Below are 19,164 nucleotides of genomic sequence, written 5' to 3' on the forward strand. Positions count from 1 at the left end.
GCAGTAATGCGCCAGTGCTGGAATGCTGCCACGCGCGGCCTGTAGTAGTACTACCTTTCGGTGTCGTTTCTGGTGCCATCGAAATGCCCCGTCCCCCAAGTCCCCTGGCTGCCGCCCACGCCGTGAAAGCACCGCGATCTCGGATGAAAATGCATTGGATATTCGGGCGCGGAAATCACTTGGGCCAGAATTATTATGGCAGCGGCCGAGCGGCCTCTTTTCATTATCTCTCCCAAGGTCTTTATTTTTTCTTCGCTGCCAGTGCTTTTTCCACCAGCCGAGATGGCCGAGGTTCTCTCTATGCCGAGTATTGTGGCGCGCGGCCCGACTTTAGAATATGTAAATGCGCCAGCCAATTTCACGGTTACTTGAACGCCCCGGGAGGACACCCCAGACGCCCCGCGCCCCCAAAGCCTTGATGCATGTCAATGCCCTCACGCCGTTACCATATACTATTACTATCAAGTAGTACTATCATCGAGTAACACCACGATTTTGATTTGTTTTCTCACCGTGTGTGTGTGTGTGTGTGTGTGTGTGTTTTGTCTGTGTTTTTGTGTGTGTGACCTTTGCTCGAGGGGGCCACCACTCTCATTTCAGGCGTACACAAGATTACGGGATTACGGGATATTTACCAGGGATTACGCGTGAAATTTTCGAAAATTGGTTCGAAAACGTTGAAAAATAGCTCAGAAACGTTGAAAAATGACTAAAAACGTTGAAAAATGACAGAATTTTGTCAAAGATTACGTGATTACGCCAACCAGAGATTACCCGCCAATTTGTACACAGGATTACGGGGGTGGTGGCCCCCTCGCCTTTGCTGCTAGTTGCGTGCCCACTGCACCATCCTTCACCTTCCTGAGCTCGTTGTCTGCACACATTTTTAGGGGCCGTCCGTTGCGCACTTTTGGGCACTTTTAGACGCCCCCCCCCCCGTCCCGCAGCGTTAAGTCCAACAGATTCCCCCTCCCCCCTTCCCCTTTGTTGCGCATAGTACTATTGGACGACCCCTTATTGCCCGCCGGCGGCGACAGGACGAAGTGCCGCAGTACCGGTGACGTCATCACGAACGGGTGCCGGCGCGCAAATCCACCTTCCTCTTTTTAGTTGAGATTGTTTTTCTTTCTTTGTTTTTTTTAAGGGCTGTGTGATTGGATAAAAACATTTTATTTTTCTCCGGCTCCGGGGGGCAGCTCCTGCACTGCTGAACCCACGCACGGCGTCGCAAGGCGTCGCACGGCGGGCCACCAGGCCAGCAGGCCGGCGTCTACCTGCGGACCTGCGGGGACATCGAGATGGATGCAGATAAGAGAATCTAAGTTTACGAATGGAATCGGAGACGCGCCACTCCGTCCCGGCCTGGTCCCGGCAGTGCGACGAGGGCTCAGGGTGCCAGTCTGTCCACTGCGGCCATGCCGTAGTTGGCAGCATTGGCGGTGCGCGAACCGATTTGCCGCTTTCCGACAGTGTACCGGGGAGGTGATTAATTCCCCGACAGACAGCGTTGCACAACAGCAGCGTCCTCCACAATCAGCGCGTCCTGGAGGAGAGCAAAGGGTGCGCGCATAATGGCAGCAATAATCCGATTATGTCATAATTACATTCCGAATATGTAGAGGCGGCCCGTTGTAACGCATCCGACATGTATCCGCGGTCCGCGGCCGCGAGGGTGAGGGGATGACCCGCGACAACGGTCAACGAGAGGTAACGGCTCCGCCATCAACACCTCGCCTCGCTCAGCCCCCCCCCCCCCCTCCCGACATGAAATACTTTCCGTCATGAAAGGACAGGCCGCCGGCCGCCGCCGCCCATAGTCGTCCATCAGCCGCTGGTCGAATAAGTATAATGTCGGTGAGGCACACTGCATAAAGCCCGGAGGAGGCATGCCGTTGGTCCGAGTGGCCGAAAATACGTAAGTACACAGCGGCCGTGCCACTGTAGGCGTGTGCTCGGCGACGCCAAAGTGTCGTGGTTTTGGCGGAACCCTGCCGCTCCCTGCGCCCCGCCGCTTGCTGCAGGTCCCAGCCTGCGGTGGGCCTACCCCACCTCCCGCGCCGACAGAGGGGGAGGGGGCGGAAGGGGGCGGGGGTGGAGGCGGTCCTCACCGCTGCTCCGCCGCTCAGCCGGGCAGCCAGCAGCCAGCCAGCCAGCAAGCCCGACCGCCAGCCTGCCTGCCAGCGCGCCGCGCCGCCAGCAGCAGCCAGCCAGCCGGCAGCCGGCCGCTGCCTCCCTCTGTTCAGTCCGTCGTCGCCAGCCGCGGAGGAAGGTGTTGTGCACCGAGTCTGCGCGCCTTGCCTCTCTGCGTGGCTCGTCTCGTCTCGATCGCGCCGCTTCGGCTCTTCGGCCGGCGCGTCGTGCGCCACCCGCGCGGAAGTCCGCCTCGCGCTTCGCGTGTGTGTGTGTGTGCGTGTGCAAGCCAACCTGCTTTTGGATATACTGTCGGCCCGTCGCGGCGACAGCGTTTTGTGTCTGTGTGTGTGTGTGTCACGTGACTGTCTTGTGTCAGTGGCGGAGACAGTGACGCGCAGTGCGCGTGTGCGCGCGCGGACCCAGCTCGCCGCGGGACATGTGCAGCTCGTCACAGGTGAGTTCTCGCGAGGTGTCGCTGTCACGGGCTAAACACCCGGTCACACGGCAGACGCGCCCCGGCGGAACGACGATGCGGTGTATCGGCGCGGCGCTGCGTGTGGCCGGGGAAGCCCCCGAGTCCAGCCTGCCCGCGACGCGCCGTGCCGGCCGTGCCTAGCCCAACCGGTGCGGCTCGCGGCCGGCCAGTCGGAAGGCTCGCTTTCGGCGGGAAAAAAGGACGCATCGCGGGATTGGCCAGCGACGCGGCCGGCGGGGCAGTACAAGCGGTGCCACAACTAGACAAAGGTCCTGTCGTCCCGTGCTCGCGTAAAGAAACATACCCCTGCTTTGCATCTCAAAGCCTGCTGGGAGGCGGGGCTGTGCGGGCAGGCGTCCCCCCCGTCTGGGTCTTGGAAACGCGCACCACACCACGGCCACATGTGCCCCCGGCCCCGCAGTTGCCCGGCGGCGTAAATGACACTCCGACGAGGAGCGGAAGTGGCGATAACAGTTTGTTGACGCGCGGCGATACCCCGCGCGGGGCCGCCTTGGGCCGCGAGGGGCGTCGGGCTCCGGGTTTTGGCGCGCCTCCAACGCGGCGGACGCGGCGGGGAGGAGACGGGATGGCGGCCAGGGTTACGAGTTTGCAGACTCCGCCGCCGTTCCACGGCCGGGCCGGAGCGGCGGTCCGATGACGCCATGGGAATGGGCGCGCCGGGCGGCCTGGCCGGGCTGGTCGCGTACTTGTTGGCGTGCGGGACGCGAGGACGGCGACGGCCTCGGGTCGACGACTTGCTGCGATAAAGCCTCGGCAAGCCGCTGTCCGCAGAATCGTTTTATTGCATATTTAAGTCGCCGCCCTTCCAGAATGAAAGGCTCTTGTCCCCACGTCCCTCCTGATCTCCGCCGCTTCCCCGGCGTGGACCGCACCAAGGACGGGCGGTCAGTCATCTCCCCGAGGGAGGGCCCCTCCCTGGCCGCCCCTGCCCTCCTCTATCCGCTTCCATCCCTAAACAATCATGGGAGGTCGTCCGTGTTTTCCTCCGCGCCCCCCGGGCTTTACTCTGCGACACATCGCGTCTTTTGCCGCCAGACCTCCGCGGCGCGGGGCCGAAGACCCGGCCCTCCAGCGCGCTGGGCTCTCTGTTGGCGCGTGTTTGAGTAGAGTCCTGCCTGCTTGGTAGCCTCCGCCCGAACGGGTCTCTGGCTCAGCAGGCTGATTCCGAGAGTCGTTTTCGTCGCTCTGTCTCTCTCGCACTCATGGGCGTCCCGTACAGGTGCGAGAGAGACAGGGTGACGAAAACGACTCTCGGAATCAGCCTGCTGTGTGCGACGCAAGCACGCGGTCGGCGTGCGAGTTGCATTCGATGTTGCGGCCCGCGGCCCACGCCCCGGTGGACCGCAGCCCCGCAGCCGCCTTGCCGCCGCGCTGAGTCAGAGCCAGCGCCGTTGCCGCTCTGCGGAGCTCTGCGCAGCTCTGCGTGTCCATGTGGGAAAACAAGCGATAAACTTTGGACCCGGCTGATACGCGACCGGCGCCTCCCGGACCTCGGCGCCGCGCGCTCCAGCGCTCAGGCCGAGGCCACCGAGAGGCCTGATAAGGCCTCGCACAGTGGGCCAGAAGACCGGTGGAGGCGGCCAAAACTCTAGACGCGTTTTGAGCCCCAGAGTCGCTAAACAGGACTCAAACTGAACGTGTGACCCCACCAATGGATTCCTCGTTCGGAGAGCAATCCATTGGTGGGGTCACACGTTCGGTCCGAGTCACATTTAGTGACTCTGCAGCTGAAAACGCGTCAAGAATTTTTGCCGCCTCCACCGGTTTTCTGGCCCACTGTGAGTCGGTGCCGAGATGGAGGTCGAGGACTGCCGAATCGGAGTGCCTCACTTCCACTGCCACTCCGCCTGCACTGGGCGGGAGCAGCTGCGCCAAGTCCCGCCAAGTTGATCCACTGCTTTGAAATTCGCGCGCCGCCTCGCCCGCCGCCAATTTCCTTGACCCCGCGGATCCGGATTGGCCTAACAGCGTTGCTGATGAAGCCTGCCACAGGGCGCGGGGCGCGGGGCCCAGGTCCATTCATCGCTAATCCCTCCGCCAACTTTTCGTCGCCATCAGTCTGCGAACGCAACCATCATCAACGCATCAGCGGCGGCAGCGCGGCGGGGCTGGCTGATGCTGTGGGACACATCCACCTGGCAAAGTGCCTCCCCCCCTCCCCCCTCCCCTTCCTGCTCGCGGCCGCCGAGCCGCCTGCCGCGCATCCCCGGCATCTCGGGAGCGCCGCGCCACGGCCGCGCCACGGAGGGGAAGGGTTGCTGGCGCCTTGGCTCGCGCTGGCGCCGGCCCGCCCACCGCGCGCGGCGTGCGGCTTGCGGGAACCGAACGGGCCGACGGGGCTCCTGCCCGGGCCCGTCGTGCGGCGAGGCGAAGGCCAAACTGTAGGAGAGGGCGCGGGGCGAGCCTCGACCGCACGGCCCTGGCGCCGCCGGCCCGCGGCTGCCCGCGTCTGCCCTGGAGGCCGCCAAAGCTCCGCCGCGCCCCGCCCGTAAGGTCCGGCTATTCGGCGCGCTGTTTCCAACCCTCGCCGAGCCACACCCTGTGGTGGTACTTTGCGTAATGTTTGCTCAAGATAATGCGGAGGGAGACCACCACCGCCGCCAGCCAGGGCGCCGTGTGTGTGCGTGTGTGCGTGTGTGCGTGTGTGCGCGTGTGTGTGTGTGTGTGTGTGTGTGTGTGTGCGCGCGCGCGCGCGTGTGTGCGTGCGTGCGTGCGTACCGCGTGGCACCCTGCGCCCGTGTCAACAGGATGCCCACGCCGCGGCGGCCTTCACTGCCTGCACGGCCAGAGCCCCGTATATTCATTCAGGGTCGTGTTTGCGATCACTGAAAACCACGTGGACTGAAAGCCCCCAACTTTGGGCAAAGGATGCCCATTTACCGCACAGGGGCTGTCAGCCACGGGCTTTTCAGACCACCCAAACGGGAACGCGTTCATCACCGCACCCTGATTTGGGAAAAGGCACCTTTTACCCCCGATCGGCGACACGGCTTCGGTCCTTTTGTGATACCCCCCTCGGATAAACCGGGTTTTGAGGTTCTCGGTTCCCGTTGACCCCACGCGGTTCCATCACGCATGCGCGCTGTACCTGACCCCCCGGGCGGCGCACGGCCTTGGCCCTTGGGTACCCTTCGGACCCCTTTGGTTCTTTCCCCCTTGCTTCAATCCACACGATGGGGTGTCCCCCGACCCCCGGGGTCCTGACGCGCCACCCGGGACCCGGGGCGGCGGTTCCCCCCCGGGCTCCCCGCCCCGGGAATGACTTACGACCCACGCCGAAGATGAGGACGGCGGATTTGAGGGGCCGGGCGCGGCACGCCAGGGTCGGCGTAGGTAAAGGATGGTCCCGGGAACAAATTCGATCTCCCTTTGTATTTTATTGACTGTGCTGGCTGTCTGGCGGGGCGGCCGGGCTGCGCTGGGGCTCTGCTCGCCGGGGTGGCTGCGGCCCTCGCTGCGGCCGGCTGGTCGTTCGCCCCTCTGCCTCTGACACTTTCGCGCGCCAGAAATACAACGGCAAGTGGCCTTAATTTCCACGAAAATGAAACGACGCGCGGCGTGGCGGCGTGGCGCGGCAGCCCAAAATTATGCAAAACGCCCCGCGCTGGATCTGCAGCGGGATGAGGAAGGGGGAAGGGAGTGAACGAACACAAAGCGAAAAGTCAAACTTGTCCTTCCTTCCCTCGGCCGCATAATTCGGGACCGTTCGCCGCGTTGGCCGCGTTCGGCGATAGCGGCCCGCTGCGCCCCGGCCGCACAGTGGGCCAGAAGACCTGTGGAGGCGGCCAAAACTCTAGACGCGTTTTGAGCTCCAGAGTCACTAAATGGGACTCGAACCGACCGTCTGACCCCACCAATGGATTCCTCGTTCGGAGAGCAATCCATTGGTGGGGTCACACGTTCGGTTCGAGCCCTGTTAAGCGACTCTGGAGCTCAAAACGCGTCTAGAGTTTTGGCCGCCTCCACCGGTCTTCTGGCCCACTGTGGGCCGCCCCGCCCAGCGCGTTATCAAGGCGATTTGAATTTTTGCCGCCGTCATTTGTTTTGCCGCCTCGCTTGTTGCTGGCGCGTTGATTGAATAGGCCGGCCGGGGCGGGGCGGGGCGGGGCGCTGACTTATCTGGATCGCCACGCCGGCCTTTTCAGGTAAAGCTGGGCCCGTACTTTGTAGGTCAAGTGTCGCACCCCGTTCAGAGTGACCCAGACCGGTTGACACGCCATCACACCAATTTTTTCGGCCCTTCGTTTCGCAGGCAACTGCCAGAAAGTGCGCCACAAGTCTCGCGCAGCCCCCCCCCCCTCTCTCCTTTCCCCTTCCTCCCCTCTCTCTCTCTCTCTCTCTCTCTCTCTCTCTCTCTCTCTCTCTCTCTCTCTCTCTCTCTCTCTCTCTCTCCCTCTCCATCTTTCTATCTTTCTCTCTTTTTAGCGGTGGCTCGGCAGGATTGGCGGCGCGTCTTGCCGCCGCAGAGTTTTGCCGGCAAGGATTCGGCAAGTCGAGCCATTCCGTGAAACTATCGCGGCCGCGCTGAAGGATTCTGCCGCCGCGTTGCCCTCCGCGTTGCCCGCTGCCGCCGCCGTTGGCCACCGCGTTGCGTGCGCGGGGGCGCGGCCCAGTTACAGTCAAGTTATTTCCCGGCGGTCGCGTGAGCGACTGTCGCCAGGAAGGGGCGTTATCGCGCGCCTCCAACCTCTGCCGCGGCGAGACCCGACCGCCCACCCCTTTCGGCCTTTCGGCACCGAGGCTGCCCCTGCCTCCTCTGCGCGGCCCGTGGCCCCCGTGGCCCCGCCACCGTCACTCTCATTCCAACGCGGCGAACCCAAAAAGCCGTCCCAAAAAGGGTTGGGCCCCCCCGCCGCTTATGACGGCTCTGCCAACCCCGTTTCTAATTGCTGCGCTTCGCGGACGACAGCCGACGGGTTTGCCTTGGCGATTCTCCGCTTGCGGGGGCCGAGCGCAGTCCGAAGTGGCCCCGCCGCCTTCCACGCCCACGGTGGGGGTTGAAGTGAGTGATCACCTGCCAGAACAACGCATCTTCATAGGCAATCCCACGGCAGATACGCTGTTTATGGACGAATGCCACACAAGTTTGGTCGTGTGAAGTCGGGCTGAGTGCAGAACGGTCGAAGCGGCCGGCCTCGCGTCACTGTTCGAGTTCGTGCACCGCGGCACCGCGCAGCCTTTCCTCTCGTCGCGGTGCTTCAGTTACATACATGAGGGGTAGATCACGGCCGCCAGATAAAACCTGCCATAATTACGTACGGGGTGTGTGTGCTCTTTCTATTATCAGGACCAGTGGGGTGGGTCGCTTGGCTCTCTCTCTCTCTCTCTCTCTCTCTCTCTCTCTCTCTCTCTCTCTCTCTCTCTCTCTCTCTCTCTCTCTCTCTCTCTCTCCCTCTCTCTCTCTCTCTCTCCTCTCTTCCCCTTTCTCCCTCTCCTTTTTTATCGGAGGGATTAATTTTCTGTAGCGCGGATGGACTAGTGCGCGTGGGGGGCTGGGAATCGAGATGAAGCAGAAGTTGAATGGGAGGCGAGGCCTTGGGCGAGGCTGGCGCGGCACGGCGGGGACGGCCGATAACTTGTTTGAAAATGGAAGTTGGCCGCACGCGCTTCAACCCTTGGCGACAATGTGGCCCGGAGGACGCGGCATCTGATAAGGCGCCCTTCGAACTTTGAAAACGATGCGGCACTATTTGAAATCCAGCTCGTTAGGCGACGCGCGGCGAATCCCAATTCATGGCAACCTTGAGGACTAAACGGCCGCGGGGCGGTGATAAGCGCAAGCCTCAAGGTGCGTCGATACCATCTAAAGTGTGTCTCTTGCGTGGCGCACCGGGCGGCTAATGCCTTCCAGACAGCAGCATCAGCGAAAAAAAAAATGCAAACGAAAACAAACATCAGGAAAGGCGAATTTTGGTGCAGATTGCTGGTACGTCGAAGTGGTGAATTCGGGTGTTGCTGCCACTCTGTTTCCTCATTCACCGAAGCCCCTTGATTGGAGCCCGGAGCGCCTCCTTTCAAAAGGTCCTCAGCCCATGAGCTGACTTTTTCAAGAGACTGGCCCTGCAGGGCACAAAAAATGCCCTTTCTCGCGTGCGCACCTCTGTTTCTTTCCATTCACTTTTTGCGAAAAAAACCGGTTTCTTTCCATTTGGAAGGGGGTCCCCGCCCGCCCCGCCGCATCGCCGCGCCGTCTCAAAGGCCTCCTTATCCCTGTTGAATTATGCCGGCGTCGGTTTTCGGGTGACCCTCACTTCCGCAGAAATGTGGGCCTGCTTTTTCCACCCGCGCGTGCGCACCTCGAGTTTTGGTTTCTTTCCATTCTTTTTATCCTTTCCTGGGGCGTGCGTAATGAAATATCCGGGTGTAAGTACGCCACCAGGTTTGAATGTCAGGGCTGTCCCCGTCCCGGCCCCGGCCGGGGCCTGGGAAAAAAACGGGTCATTTTTAGTGTCCTTTTTTGGAAAAATTATTTTCCGCCGCATTTCGGTTTGTGTATTACAACGTTAAAATTCGGCTTTAAATTTCCGTTTTGGGCTTTTGGGCACCCCAACATTCCCCCCCGGTTTTCCACCGCCTCCCGGCCCTTTTGGGCCCCGGTGACGTTTGAGACCGTGTGGTTCTTTTTAATGTGTGTGTGTGTGTCCTAACTAATGCCCGGCCGGGGCCGCGTTTGCGGGGTTTCACTGCGTACGAAAGGGGGTTGGTGTTGTCCGTCGGGTTTAATTAAGGTCGACCAAGACCGAAAATTAAATGGTCAGGGGCTGTCCTCGCTTGTCCATGTTGGCCCGCCATGTCGGAAGCCGTATGCTGTGGAGAGTTGCAGCATTGCGGCGGGTGGATTAAAAATGGAGCGCTAAAATCGAAAACGTTTTGAAATTCCGTCATGTGTCCTCGGGCTAGACGCCGCTAGACGCGCCGCCTCTTGGTCCACCCCTTTGCGCAGCGCGACGGCCGGCCGAGGCCACCCCTTTGTGCATAGCCAACGAAGTCAGCTTCCTGTGGCGCTTGAAGCCACTACTCCACGATGATTCGTGGCCTCCTCGCCGCGTGTCCTGGACCCATTCGCGGGCCCAGCCTTTCACCCACATCGATGTGGAGCCGTTTTGGACTTGGGACCCAAATCGGAGGCGGGGATTTGCTGTGCATTCGCGCGGCAGGCGCGGCCCCAGTGTAGTTTTCATCAAGTCCTTTTTCTCCCCGGGGCGCGGCCCTTGCGGGGCCCAGCCGGCCGATGGGAACGCCTAACGAAGCTCGGAACATGCCGCGAGAAACTTTTCTGGAGAAACTTGATGGATCCGTTTCACATGAAAACGTCGATCGGGAAGTTGGGCGCAAAGGGGCAGGAGGGGGAGGGTCTTCTATGATCCGCGCCGTAAAAGTAATCAAGTTTCAGAAGAGTTTCAGCGAGAGGGTTGCGCACTACCTCTTTGCGTTCCGTCCTGCTGATCCCCTGCTCCAGACGTTCGCTCAGGTTTAGGCCCCGCGCGCTCGGCTCGGCGCGGCGCGGCGCGGCACGGCTCGGCTCGGCTCGGCTCGCGCCGGGTGGGACGGGCGTGACGTGACAGAGCGGCCCCTCGTAAAAGATAAAGTGCATCTCAGCAAGTGATGTGCGTGATAGCAGCACACGTAAAACTGCACCCCGAATTACTATTTGCGTCTCGTCTGTCGATGTCGCCGTCCCCTAGCACGCTTGATGCCCCCAGCAAAGAAGGATGTGTTGGGTTTTATAATGGTTCCTTTTTGCAGTCGCCAATGTACCGTAAGTCATGGCTGAGTCAGATAGTCATGGTTATGCACCAGAGACACTCCTCTTGGATAATGCAATTTGAATATTCAGGACAAATAGTCGCTCCACGAGATCCACATTTTGTTCTTCACTTTCATCCGGCGTATTTTCAAGTTTATCTTTTTATTTTTCTGGTCCATTCGACGAGTACTTTTATGGGGCTGCACCTGCGTATGTTCTAGTTAGTTGTGCAGGGACTGAGAAGTTAAATTAGGCAGATGTGGGGAAAATTCAGTGGATATGTCGGGTGAAAGCTGAAAACATCTCCTGACATTCTGTAGAACTCAAACCGTCAATATCGGAGTAAGTTTTCAGAATTTCAGCTTTCAAAGGTGCGCGAATTTTGATCAAGGTTTCAGGACATTTTTCTGACATTCTGACAAAATTTACACAAGTGCTTGATGGACAATAAGAACAGCCTGTGACTTCTGGCTGAATGTAAACTCCCTTTTCTCCCTCGCTGACACGAGGGAATGGCCGAGGAAATTTCCGCGCCTTATGAAACGGTTTTCAAGATAAAACATGTGTCCTGGTTTATGGCCCGGTCTTCGGCGCGCTGGCTGTCTCCCTCCCGGGCCCCATCCTGCGTCCTCTCAGTCCCCTGCAAGCTGCAGAAGCCAGGCGAGGGAAATCGTAAAATCTGTTTGAAATTCATGGAGCGCTCCTTTGATCGGGAACGTGGCGCTAAGAGCGCTGAGCTTATTAGCTGACGGAGGAGCGGGCGGGCATTCTTTCCGAGGCATAGCAGCAGCAGAGTAGTTCCCGATATTGAGCAGGACCGGGCCAGAAGGCAGGCGGGGCGTGGCGGGCCGTGGCGGCGGGTCTGGGGAGCGTCATTGGTCATGGCATCCATGACCACGGGCTGGCGCTGGCGATGCTGGGAATCTTTGGCAAAGCGCATTGCCATGCCGAAACCCACATTTCCGATACTGTACGCTATGCGGTCGCGAAACACTCGTGAAATGCGATGGAAAAACCCTTTCCGAGGAAAAAGTGATTCACCGCGCGCGGTTTGGATCAGATAAAACGACGCGGCGGCACTATTTTATTTGGTGCCGGCCGCTTTGGAGTTCTGCCGGCTGGCCGGCTCGCCTCGCCGGTCGGCCCTTCAAAGGCGATGCGATGTGACGCGTGTACGCGCATCGGCCGCCGCATCAGAGCGGGCCAGTCCCTCGGCCAGTCCGGCCGCCTTGTCAACCTGCTTGTCGGTCTCACGGTGTGCCTCACGGTGTGCCTCACGGTGTGCCTCACGGTGTGCCTCACGGTGTGCCTCACGGTGTGCCTCACGGTGTGCCTCACGGTGTGCCTCACGGTGTGCCTCACGGTGTGCCTCACGGTGCCTCACGGTGCGCCTCACGGTGTGCCTCACGGTGTGCCTCACGGTGTGCCTCACGGTGTGCCTCACGGTGTGCCTCACGGTGTGCCTCACGGTGTGCCTCACGGTGTGCCTCACGGTGTGCCTCACGGTGTGCCTCACGGTGTGCCTCACGGTGTGCCTCACGGTGTGCCTCACGGTGTGCCTCACGGTGTGCCTCACGGTGTGCCTCACGGTGTGCCTCACGGTGCCTCACGGTGCGCCTCACGGTGTGCCTCACGGTGTGCCTCACGGTGTGCCTCACGGTGTGCCTCACGGTGTGCCTCACGGTGTGCCTCACGGTGTGCCTCACGGTGTGCCTCACGGTGTGCCTCACGGTGTGCCTCACGGTGTGCCTCACGGTGTGCCTCACGGTGTGCCTCACGGTGTGCCTCACGGTGTGCCTCACGGTGTGCCTCACGGTGTGCCTCACGGTGCGCCTGTCTCGGCGACGCTCGCTTCAGCAGCAAATTAATCCGCGTGTCTGCCGCCGCTTTACGAGCTGGCCCTGTGGCGGCCGTCGTGGCCCCGGCCCGGCGTGGCCGCCGTCCGGCGATCGGGTCGCGCCGCCGATTCTCGGAATCCGTCCGGCCAAACTTTGCGCGCCGTTCGGGCAATATTTACGACGGTGGGCGGCGGCGGGCGGAGGAGCGCGTCGTAAGTCACGCGGCGGGTCAGCGCGGCGGGCTGGCGGCCCCTGCAGGTCCTGCAGGACGAGGACGCCGGGAGCACTCAGGTGCGCCCCGCCGAACGCCGAGCCTCGCCGCCCGGCTTGGCTAGAGCCCTACAGAAAGAGAAGCGCATTCCCGATCCGGACAAGTGAGCGCGCAATTTTTCATACCGTCAGAAAAGATGGTATAGTAATTTCTCATAGCGTCCGCGGGGGGGTGGGAAGGGAAGAGGGGGGACGACTCTGACGACACAAACAGCAACAAACACATGGCTTTTGCGTGGTTACTAGTGCATCAGGTGCCTAAGTTGTCGTTTAACGCGAGTGGTTTTGTGTAGAAAGTCGTAGGTTCAAAAAGGAGTCAGAAAGGATTAAATGGTAAGAATTTTTTCATAAGATTTTTTTTTCAGAATAATCAGTGGTTGGAATAGTACTTAACCTGTTTGTATTTCTGTGGTTAGGCCGGGAAAAGAAAAGCCTTCAAAGATATTACCAATACCCCTCAAACTCCTCAAACTCCTCGCCTGATATTTGTGGTAAAGAAACCAAGGCTGATCCAAGTTGAAGAGCCACCAGAAGATACAGACCATACAGAGGGTCCAGCTCTTCTCCTGGATGAGGAGAGTGGACTCTTTGTCTCATCTCCACTAACCTCTGTAAGTTGTATGCTTTTATTGAAATGCATCATAAATTTACCTTCACCTTTAATTGATTTATCTATTTCAATCTATTTTCTAGGCTCCTACACTAGAAACGCCCCGGCTCATCCTCCCAAATAAACACCATTTAATCGCAGAGAAAAATGTGAATGAAGCTGAAAATTTAAGCTCTAATGACAGTTTGGACGGTATGATTCTTGATGAAACAACGGGAGATTTTGTTGAATCACCATCAAGCAATTTTACTATCCCATATGACAACACATGTGTAAGTTCAATTCCCTGCATTCTCACCATTTGTTAATTTTACTTAATTACCCAACATTTAATATTAATTTGTTGGTTGGTTTCAGGCTATTATCGATCGAGTTCTGGAGCTGGAGGCCATTGTGGCTCGGCAAAAGGCCGAGCTCAATAGGCGGGAAGGCATGTTGCAGCAATGTGAACGTGAAATTTTAGAAGAGATTATTGCAGAACAGGAGGAGCGGATGAGCCAAATGACTACTGACTTACATGCAGCAGAAGAAAAAATAAAACGCCTGGAGCAAGAGCTTTTGGACATTACAGGTGGAGAGTTTGGTAAGAAAATAGACAAGTACCGTAAAGCAGAAGCAAAATTAAATGAAAAGTTACAAAATTTGGAAAAGCGTTTAAGTCCAACTCAAATCAAAGCTCTCCAAAGAAACTCCACCCGGGGCTTGGTGTGGGGCATTGGAGAAATAAGAGATGGTCTAATTCTGAAAATGAAGTGCGGTACTTCAGGGTATGAGGCTTGGGTGCAGTATCTCCCAATCCTCCCTGCTGTCCGGACACTACAGAAAAATGTCCAGCATGTTGTATTCAGACCAGGCATGATTTTGCATGCTGTTTTTGACATGCTGGAGGTGTTAGGAAACGTCATGCCAGATATTGAAAGAGACTGCCAATTGGTGTGCGACGAGATGCAATTGGAGCCTACACCCAAGTTTGACCTGTCTTTGGGAGAGAAAGTGGGCGATGCCACTCTCCCAGGCCACGAGGGAAAAGCCAACAAAGCTCTTCTGTTCCTCCTCGCTGGCATTACTGCCAGATGGAAGCTGTCAGTGAGGGTGGAATTTACTAACAAGAAGGCAGAAAAATACAAAAATACAAATCATACTGGAATTGTTTATAAAGAAATAATCGATGAAATTATTTTGAAGTGTGAGTCTGTGGGCCTCCGTGTCAGCAATGTCACCACTGACATGGGAGCCGACAACTTGGCTTGTTGGCGAGCATACGGAATAACAGCTAACAAGAGGAGTGTATGCTGCTCATTCCAAAATCCTGTGCGCCCCGAAGCCCAAGTCATTGTGCTTCCAGATGTTGTCCATGTCATGAAAAATACCAAGGCTATGCTGGAGACCAATGGTACTATTGAGTTACCCAGTGATGTCGTGAAAGAAGCTGGCCTTACCTCTCCTATTGTGGACTATAAGCATATAGAAGACCTGCACGAATATGAAAGGGATAATGAACTTAAGGTGGCTTTTCGTCGCCTCAGGGAAGACAACATCCATACGAAGAAGCACTTCAAGAAGATGAATGTTGGGACTGCCAAGGCAGTACTGTGCCACCGCACAGGTGTGGGACTGAAAGTGTTGAGTGAGGAGAAGGATGACCCATCTTATAACACCACAGCATGGTTCATTCTGTTGCTAAATACTTTCTTCACCCTCGCCACAGCCAGGCACAAAGGCCTTGCAATCTCAAAAGAAAACATGGGAGCTTTTGAGAAGGCAGTAGCCATCATTAAGCAAGTGTCCTACATCTTTGCAAATATGAAGGTTGGCAATGGTGACTGGAAGCCAGTGCAAAGAGGCGTGATGGTTCTTTGCACCGGTTACTTAAGGTGCGAGATCGCGGACCGGGGTCCAAGCAACGGCTAAAGGAACTTAGACCGTTGTATTGACCGGAGTCCTCTCATGCGAATACTCCTTGCCATTTTCGTTCAGGCAGTTCAGGCAGTGTAGCACTTTCCCGAGAGATGGCACCACAGTCGAGTACTTCCAAAAAATTAAAAGGTCCTTGTTGGGGGTGGAGAGTCCTATCCTCACTGTGCATCATCTTCGTGTCAATGCCGCCTGATTTGGCAGTGTAGTTGCCGGTGCGGGCGAGGCGAGCACCGGCACCCTCGTCAAAGTGCACAAAGACAGCTTGACAGGTGTCACTCAGCATGGGCACAGCGTCGGGTGAACTTCTGAGATTTCAAATTTATCAAATCAAACTTGTTTTGGCCGTCTTCCTCGTCTCATCGCGGTGCCAGGGGTATATAAATTTATCCCAATAGTGCAAAATGAACGGGTAGTGTCCGCGGCCTAATCCTGTTGTTGGCCCTTCTGGGGCTGCCCCAGTGGCCGAGCGCGCTGCCGGTCCTCGGCTGCGTCTCCAGCGGGGGGAGGGGAGGGGGCAGACGGAGCGGAGACAATAGATCGGAATGCAGCGAGGTGTCCATCATAAACGTGTCGCACCGACTCGGCCGTCCTGCACGCAGTTCTCATTCTTTCCGCCGCGCCACCCTCCGATGCCTCAGGATTCGACCGCCAAATTCAAAACGTGTGAAAAGGACGAAAAAATGAGTAAAACGGCAAGAACGCCTACGCAAAAACTATGATAGGTAAAGCGAATCCGAAAACGGATCCGTGTAGGGGAAGGGTGTCCGGAGGGCAATTGATCAGTCCGAAAGTAATCCGACAATTATTAGTGTCATTAGGGTAGCGTCAAAGAAAAGAGCGAAAGTAGTCGGTTTTGAACACCTCACCAAACGTACAAATATTGATCGCGCGACTCCCGGCCTGATCAATTGCCCTCCGGACACCCTTCCCCTACACGAATATGCTTTTGGTTTCCAGATCAGTCGCATAGTTGAGCCGTAGGCGTTTTTTTCCGCGAGCGCTGTTTTCACACTTACAACGTTCAATATTTCGGTTCAAAATTTTTTGAAAAGAAAATCCTTTGAATGGGGTGCTTGTATTGTCGTCCTTAATGCATGTACAAATTTTGAACGAAATCGGTGACCCAAAATTTACGCGATCTAGCACCTTAAAACTAATTGATTACTTCATACATGAGCGGAAGTTGCCCTTTTTAATGCTTGGTAGATTTACAAGTGACTGCATTGAAAACCTTTTTTCTTTGATTCGACTGAGACAGGCTACTCCCAATGCCTCCTTATTTCTTCAAAATTTAAAAGTAATAACTTTGGCCCAATACAGCTCTTATGTGAAAGGCTCTAACTATGACTCTGATGGTGGTAGCCCTATGTCCAATGTGGACTTTCTTCAAGAAGCAAGGAAGAGAGCATTAGAAAGGGCAACAGAACGTTTTGCAGCAAGTTTAGATGAATTAATGAATAACCCAGTAGACGAGGTTGGGGAAGATGACTTCAAAATATTTGATACTTTGGAGAGGTCTGTGATATATGATATGGCAGGGAGTACGCTTGCTAGGGTGAAGACTTCTAATTCTGTTATTTGTGACATCTGCTGGAGTGCTGTCTTGTGGAAGGGAATTTCTCCTCACCCCGATGCAATGGTCACAGTTCTGAAGGAATTTGTGGACCTTAAAGAAGATGAAACCATCTTTAGCCAAATCTGTGCTTCAGATGAGGTATACAAGGCAGTTCTTTCAGCTGAAGTCACCTTTAGGAGGTACCGAGTGCGGGCTCTAAAATTGAAAGCAGTCCACCTTCGTCACTACTTTGTTGAAAATTTGATGTATGTCTGGATTAAAGCTCATATCCCAAACTGCCATCAGATTGGCAGGAAAATTTTAGACAATTATATTGATGGCCGTATTAAAGATTATTTTAAACTTCAAGGTGAAGTAATAAAGGCCAATGAGCGGATTGTGAGGAGTAGTAAAATGGTTGCTGGTCGCCAGTGTGCAAAGCAGATGGAGTAAAGCCTATGTGTGAGAAGTAATTAAGTATCTAGTTTGACTGTTGGCTATCAAGATTAGTTTCAATTAAATTCTTTTATGTACTGACTATCAAGATAAGTTTTAATGTTTTTCTTTAGAGCCATTGTCTGATTCTTTTTATTAATGTATGCGTGTGGTTACTGTTCCTAGAAAACATTCTCTATGTATATTTTAAAGTGACATTGAAATTGACTGCTCTTTTTTCCTACCATTTTATGTAGTATTTTTGAAACGGGTTACTGTTCCTACAAAATATTGTCAGTGTTTATTTCACAATGATGTTGAGATTGACTGCCCTTTCCCTCTGACGTATTAGTATTTTTAACTTAGTTTTTGTATTTGTAATGATGTATCTAGTTTGACTGTTGGCTATCAAGATAAATATAAATTGAATTGTTTTATGTATTGACTTTTAAATTTAATTGTTTTATGGATTGACTGAGTCTTTTTAATTTATTGTCTTGAAATATTGCTTCTTGGCTGCCCATTTGTGCAGTATTAGTTTTATTTAAGTTATACTTGTGGTTACTGTTCTCACAATACATTGTGTGTGACATTGAAATTGATTGCCGTCCCTTTCTACCATGTTATTTTTCATTTTACTTTTTGTATTTGTACTTATGGTTAATGTTCCTACAAAGCATTGTTTGCCTTTATTTTAAAGTGACATTGCAGATTCTGTTCCCATTGTCTTGGTGTTCTAATAAAAAGATCAAACAAAGTTCATGTCAAAGTTTTTATTATAGAAGGCAACAGCACTTGACACTCCGAGTTTTGTGGTTGTTGAAAGAACGCCATGCACCAACACCATTCAAGTCTTTGCACTCTGCTAACAATAATGGATGCTTAGAGCATCACGACTATTGAAGTAAACAGAAGAAACTTGATGTCGAGTAGAAACTACCATAACCCTTGCACGCAATTGAAGGTCTCTTAGAGCATGTAAACCACTGCTAACAATAACAGACACTTTGAGCATCATGATTATTGACACATACAGAAGTCACTGCAATATCTCTAGCACGATATGAAGAAATAATTTACAACAGCTAACAATAACAGACACTTTGAGCATCATGATTATTGACACATACAGAAGTCACTGGAATATCTCTAGCACGATATGAAGAAATAATTTACAACAGCTAACAATAACAGACACTTTGAGCATCATGATTATTGACACGAACAGAAGAAATTTGGTCGGATATTACCTCCTAGTACAGAAATTAAAAACTACAAGGCAGACCTAACAGTGACATGACACATTTCATCATCAGCTTGAAGCTCAGTTCTGAACATCTTCAGAAGATTTCCCAGCACAAATGATGGAACGGTTTTGCTTCTCTTCTCTCAATTTACGCAGGATATAGTTCTTGTACTGAGATTCTCCTTCCAGACGTTGTAATTTGATTTCATTCTGGACAATGATATTCATGAGCTGCTTCATCCTTTCCATGTGCTGCAACCACGAATAAAGAATTAGTGGTCTTCCAAACACAAATATACTTGGCACGAACACAATAGCATTTGACAACTCACAGCAGTGTGACGGCAGAACACCTCGGCAGAAGGGCTGAACGGCACTGGCATGATGATTTCCAACACCGACGAAATACCTGAAATCAAAAGGGAGGTGATTAGATACACAAATACTCTACAAAGATAAGACATTGAAAGAAATCAATCCATAAAAACAGAAACATTGTCTCCTTAACCTAACTTGACAGTAGAGGCATTCACGCTCTTGTCTCTTAGAAGCCTTCTTAATACACTTTTCTAAAATGATTTATAATCAAACTGCTTGGGCACATCAATAGTATCCTAAAAAGACACAAAACTTACCAAAGCAGGGTTATAATCAGTTGAATTCTTGAAATTAAAAACTCCCCGAACGTCGTTTCCGCGCTTCCGACACTCGCTTTGTTCTGTCTGCAGGGGGCGGCATCAACAGATTATGAGAAATTACTATGCCATCTTTTGCGACGGTATGAAAAGTTATGCGCTGCTTTCGGCAGCGCGCGCGCGCGCGCGCACGGCGGTGGCGCTTCTCTTTCTGTAGGGCTCTAGGCTTGGCTTGCGTGCGCTCCGAGCCACAATGGCGGACGCCAGGACGACGGCAGCGCG

General features: G+C 54.7%; 2 protein-coding genes across 3 annotated transcripts in view; both read left to right on the top strand.

Annotated features, from left to right (window-relative positions):
* Positions 1-2,255: 2,255 nt before the first annotated feature.
* LOC117651056 overlaps positions 2,256-19,164 on the top strand; it is a 153,751-nt gene continuing 136,842 nt past the window's right edge. For both annotated transcript variants that reach the window (XM_034394778.1, XM_034394777.1), the window contains exon 1: positions 2,256-2,587. The gene's annotated coding sequence lies outside the window, so the exon portion shown is untranslated. The remainder of the gene's footprint in view (positions 2,588-19,164) is intronic.
* Positions 12,653-17,761, top strand: LOC117651054. The gene is made up of 4 exons (XM_034394773.1): positions 12,653-12,817; positions 12,901-13,095; positions 13,178-13,366; positions 13,452-17,761. The coding sequence occupies exons 1-4, from the start codon at positions 12,815-12,817 to the stop codon at positions 15,003-15,005; spliced, it is 1,941 nt and encodes a 646-aa protein (XP_034250664.1). The 5' UTR covers positions 12,653-12,814; the 3' UTR covers positions 15,006-17,761.

Source organism: Thrips palmi, unplaced genomic scaffold (assembly GCF_012932325.1).
Source record: "Thrips palmi isolate BJ-2018 unplaced genomic scaffold, TpBJ-2018v1 HiC_scaffold_5, whole genome shotgun sequence".
NCBI classification, from domain to species: Eukaryota; Metazoa; Arthropoda; class Insecta; order Thysanoptera; family Thripidae; genus Thrips; species Thrips palmi.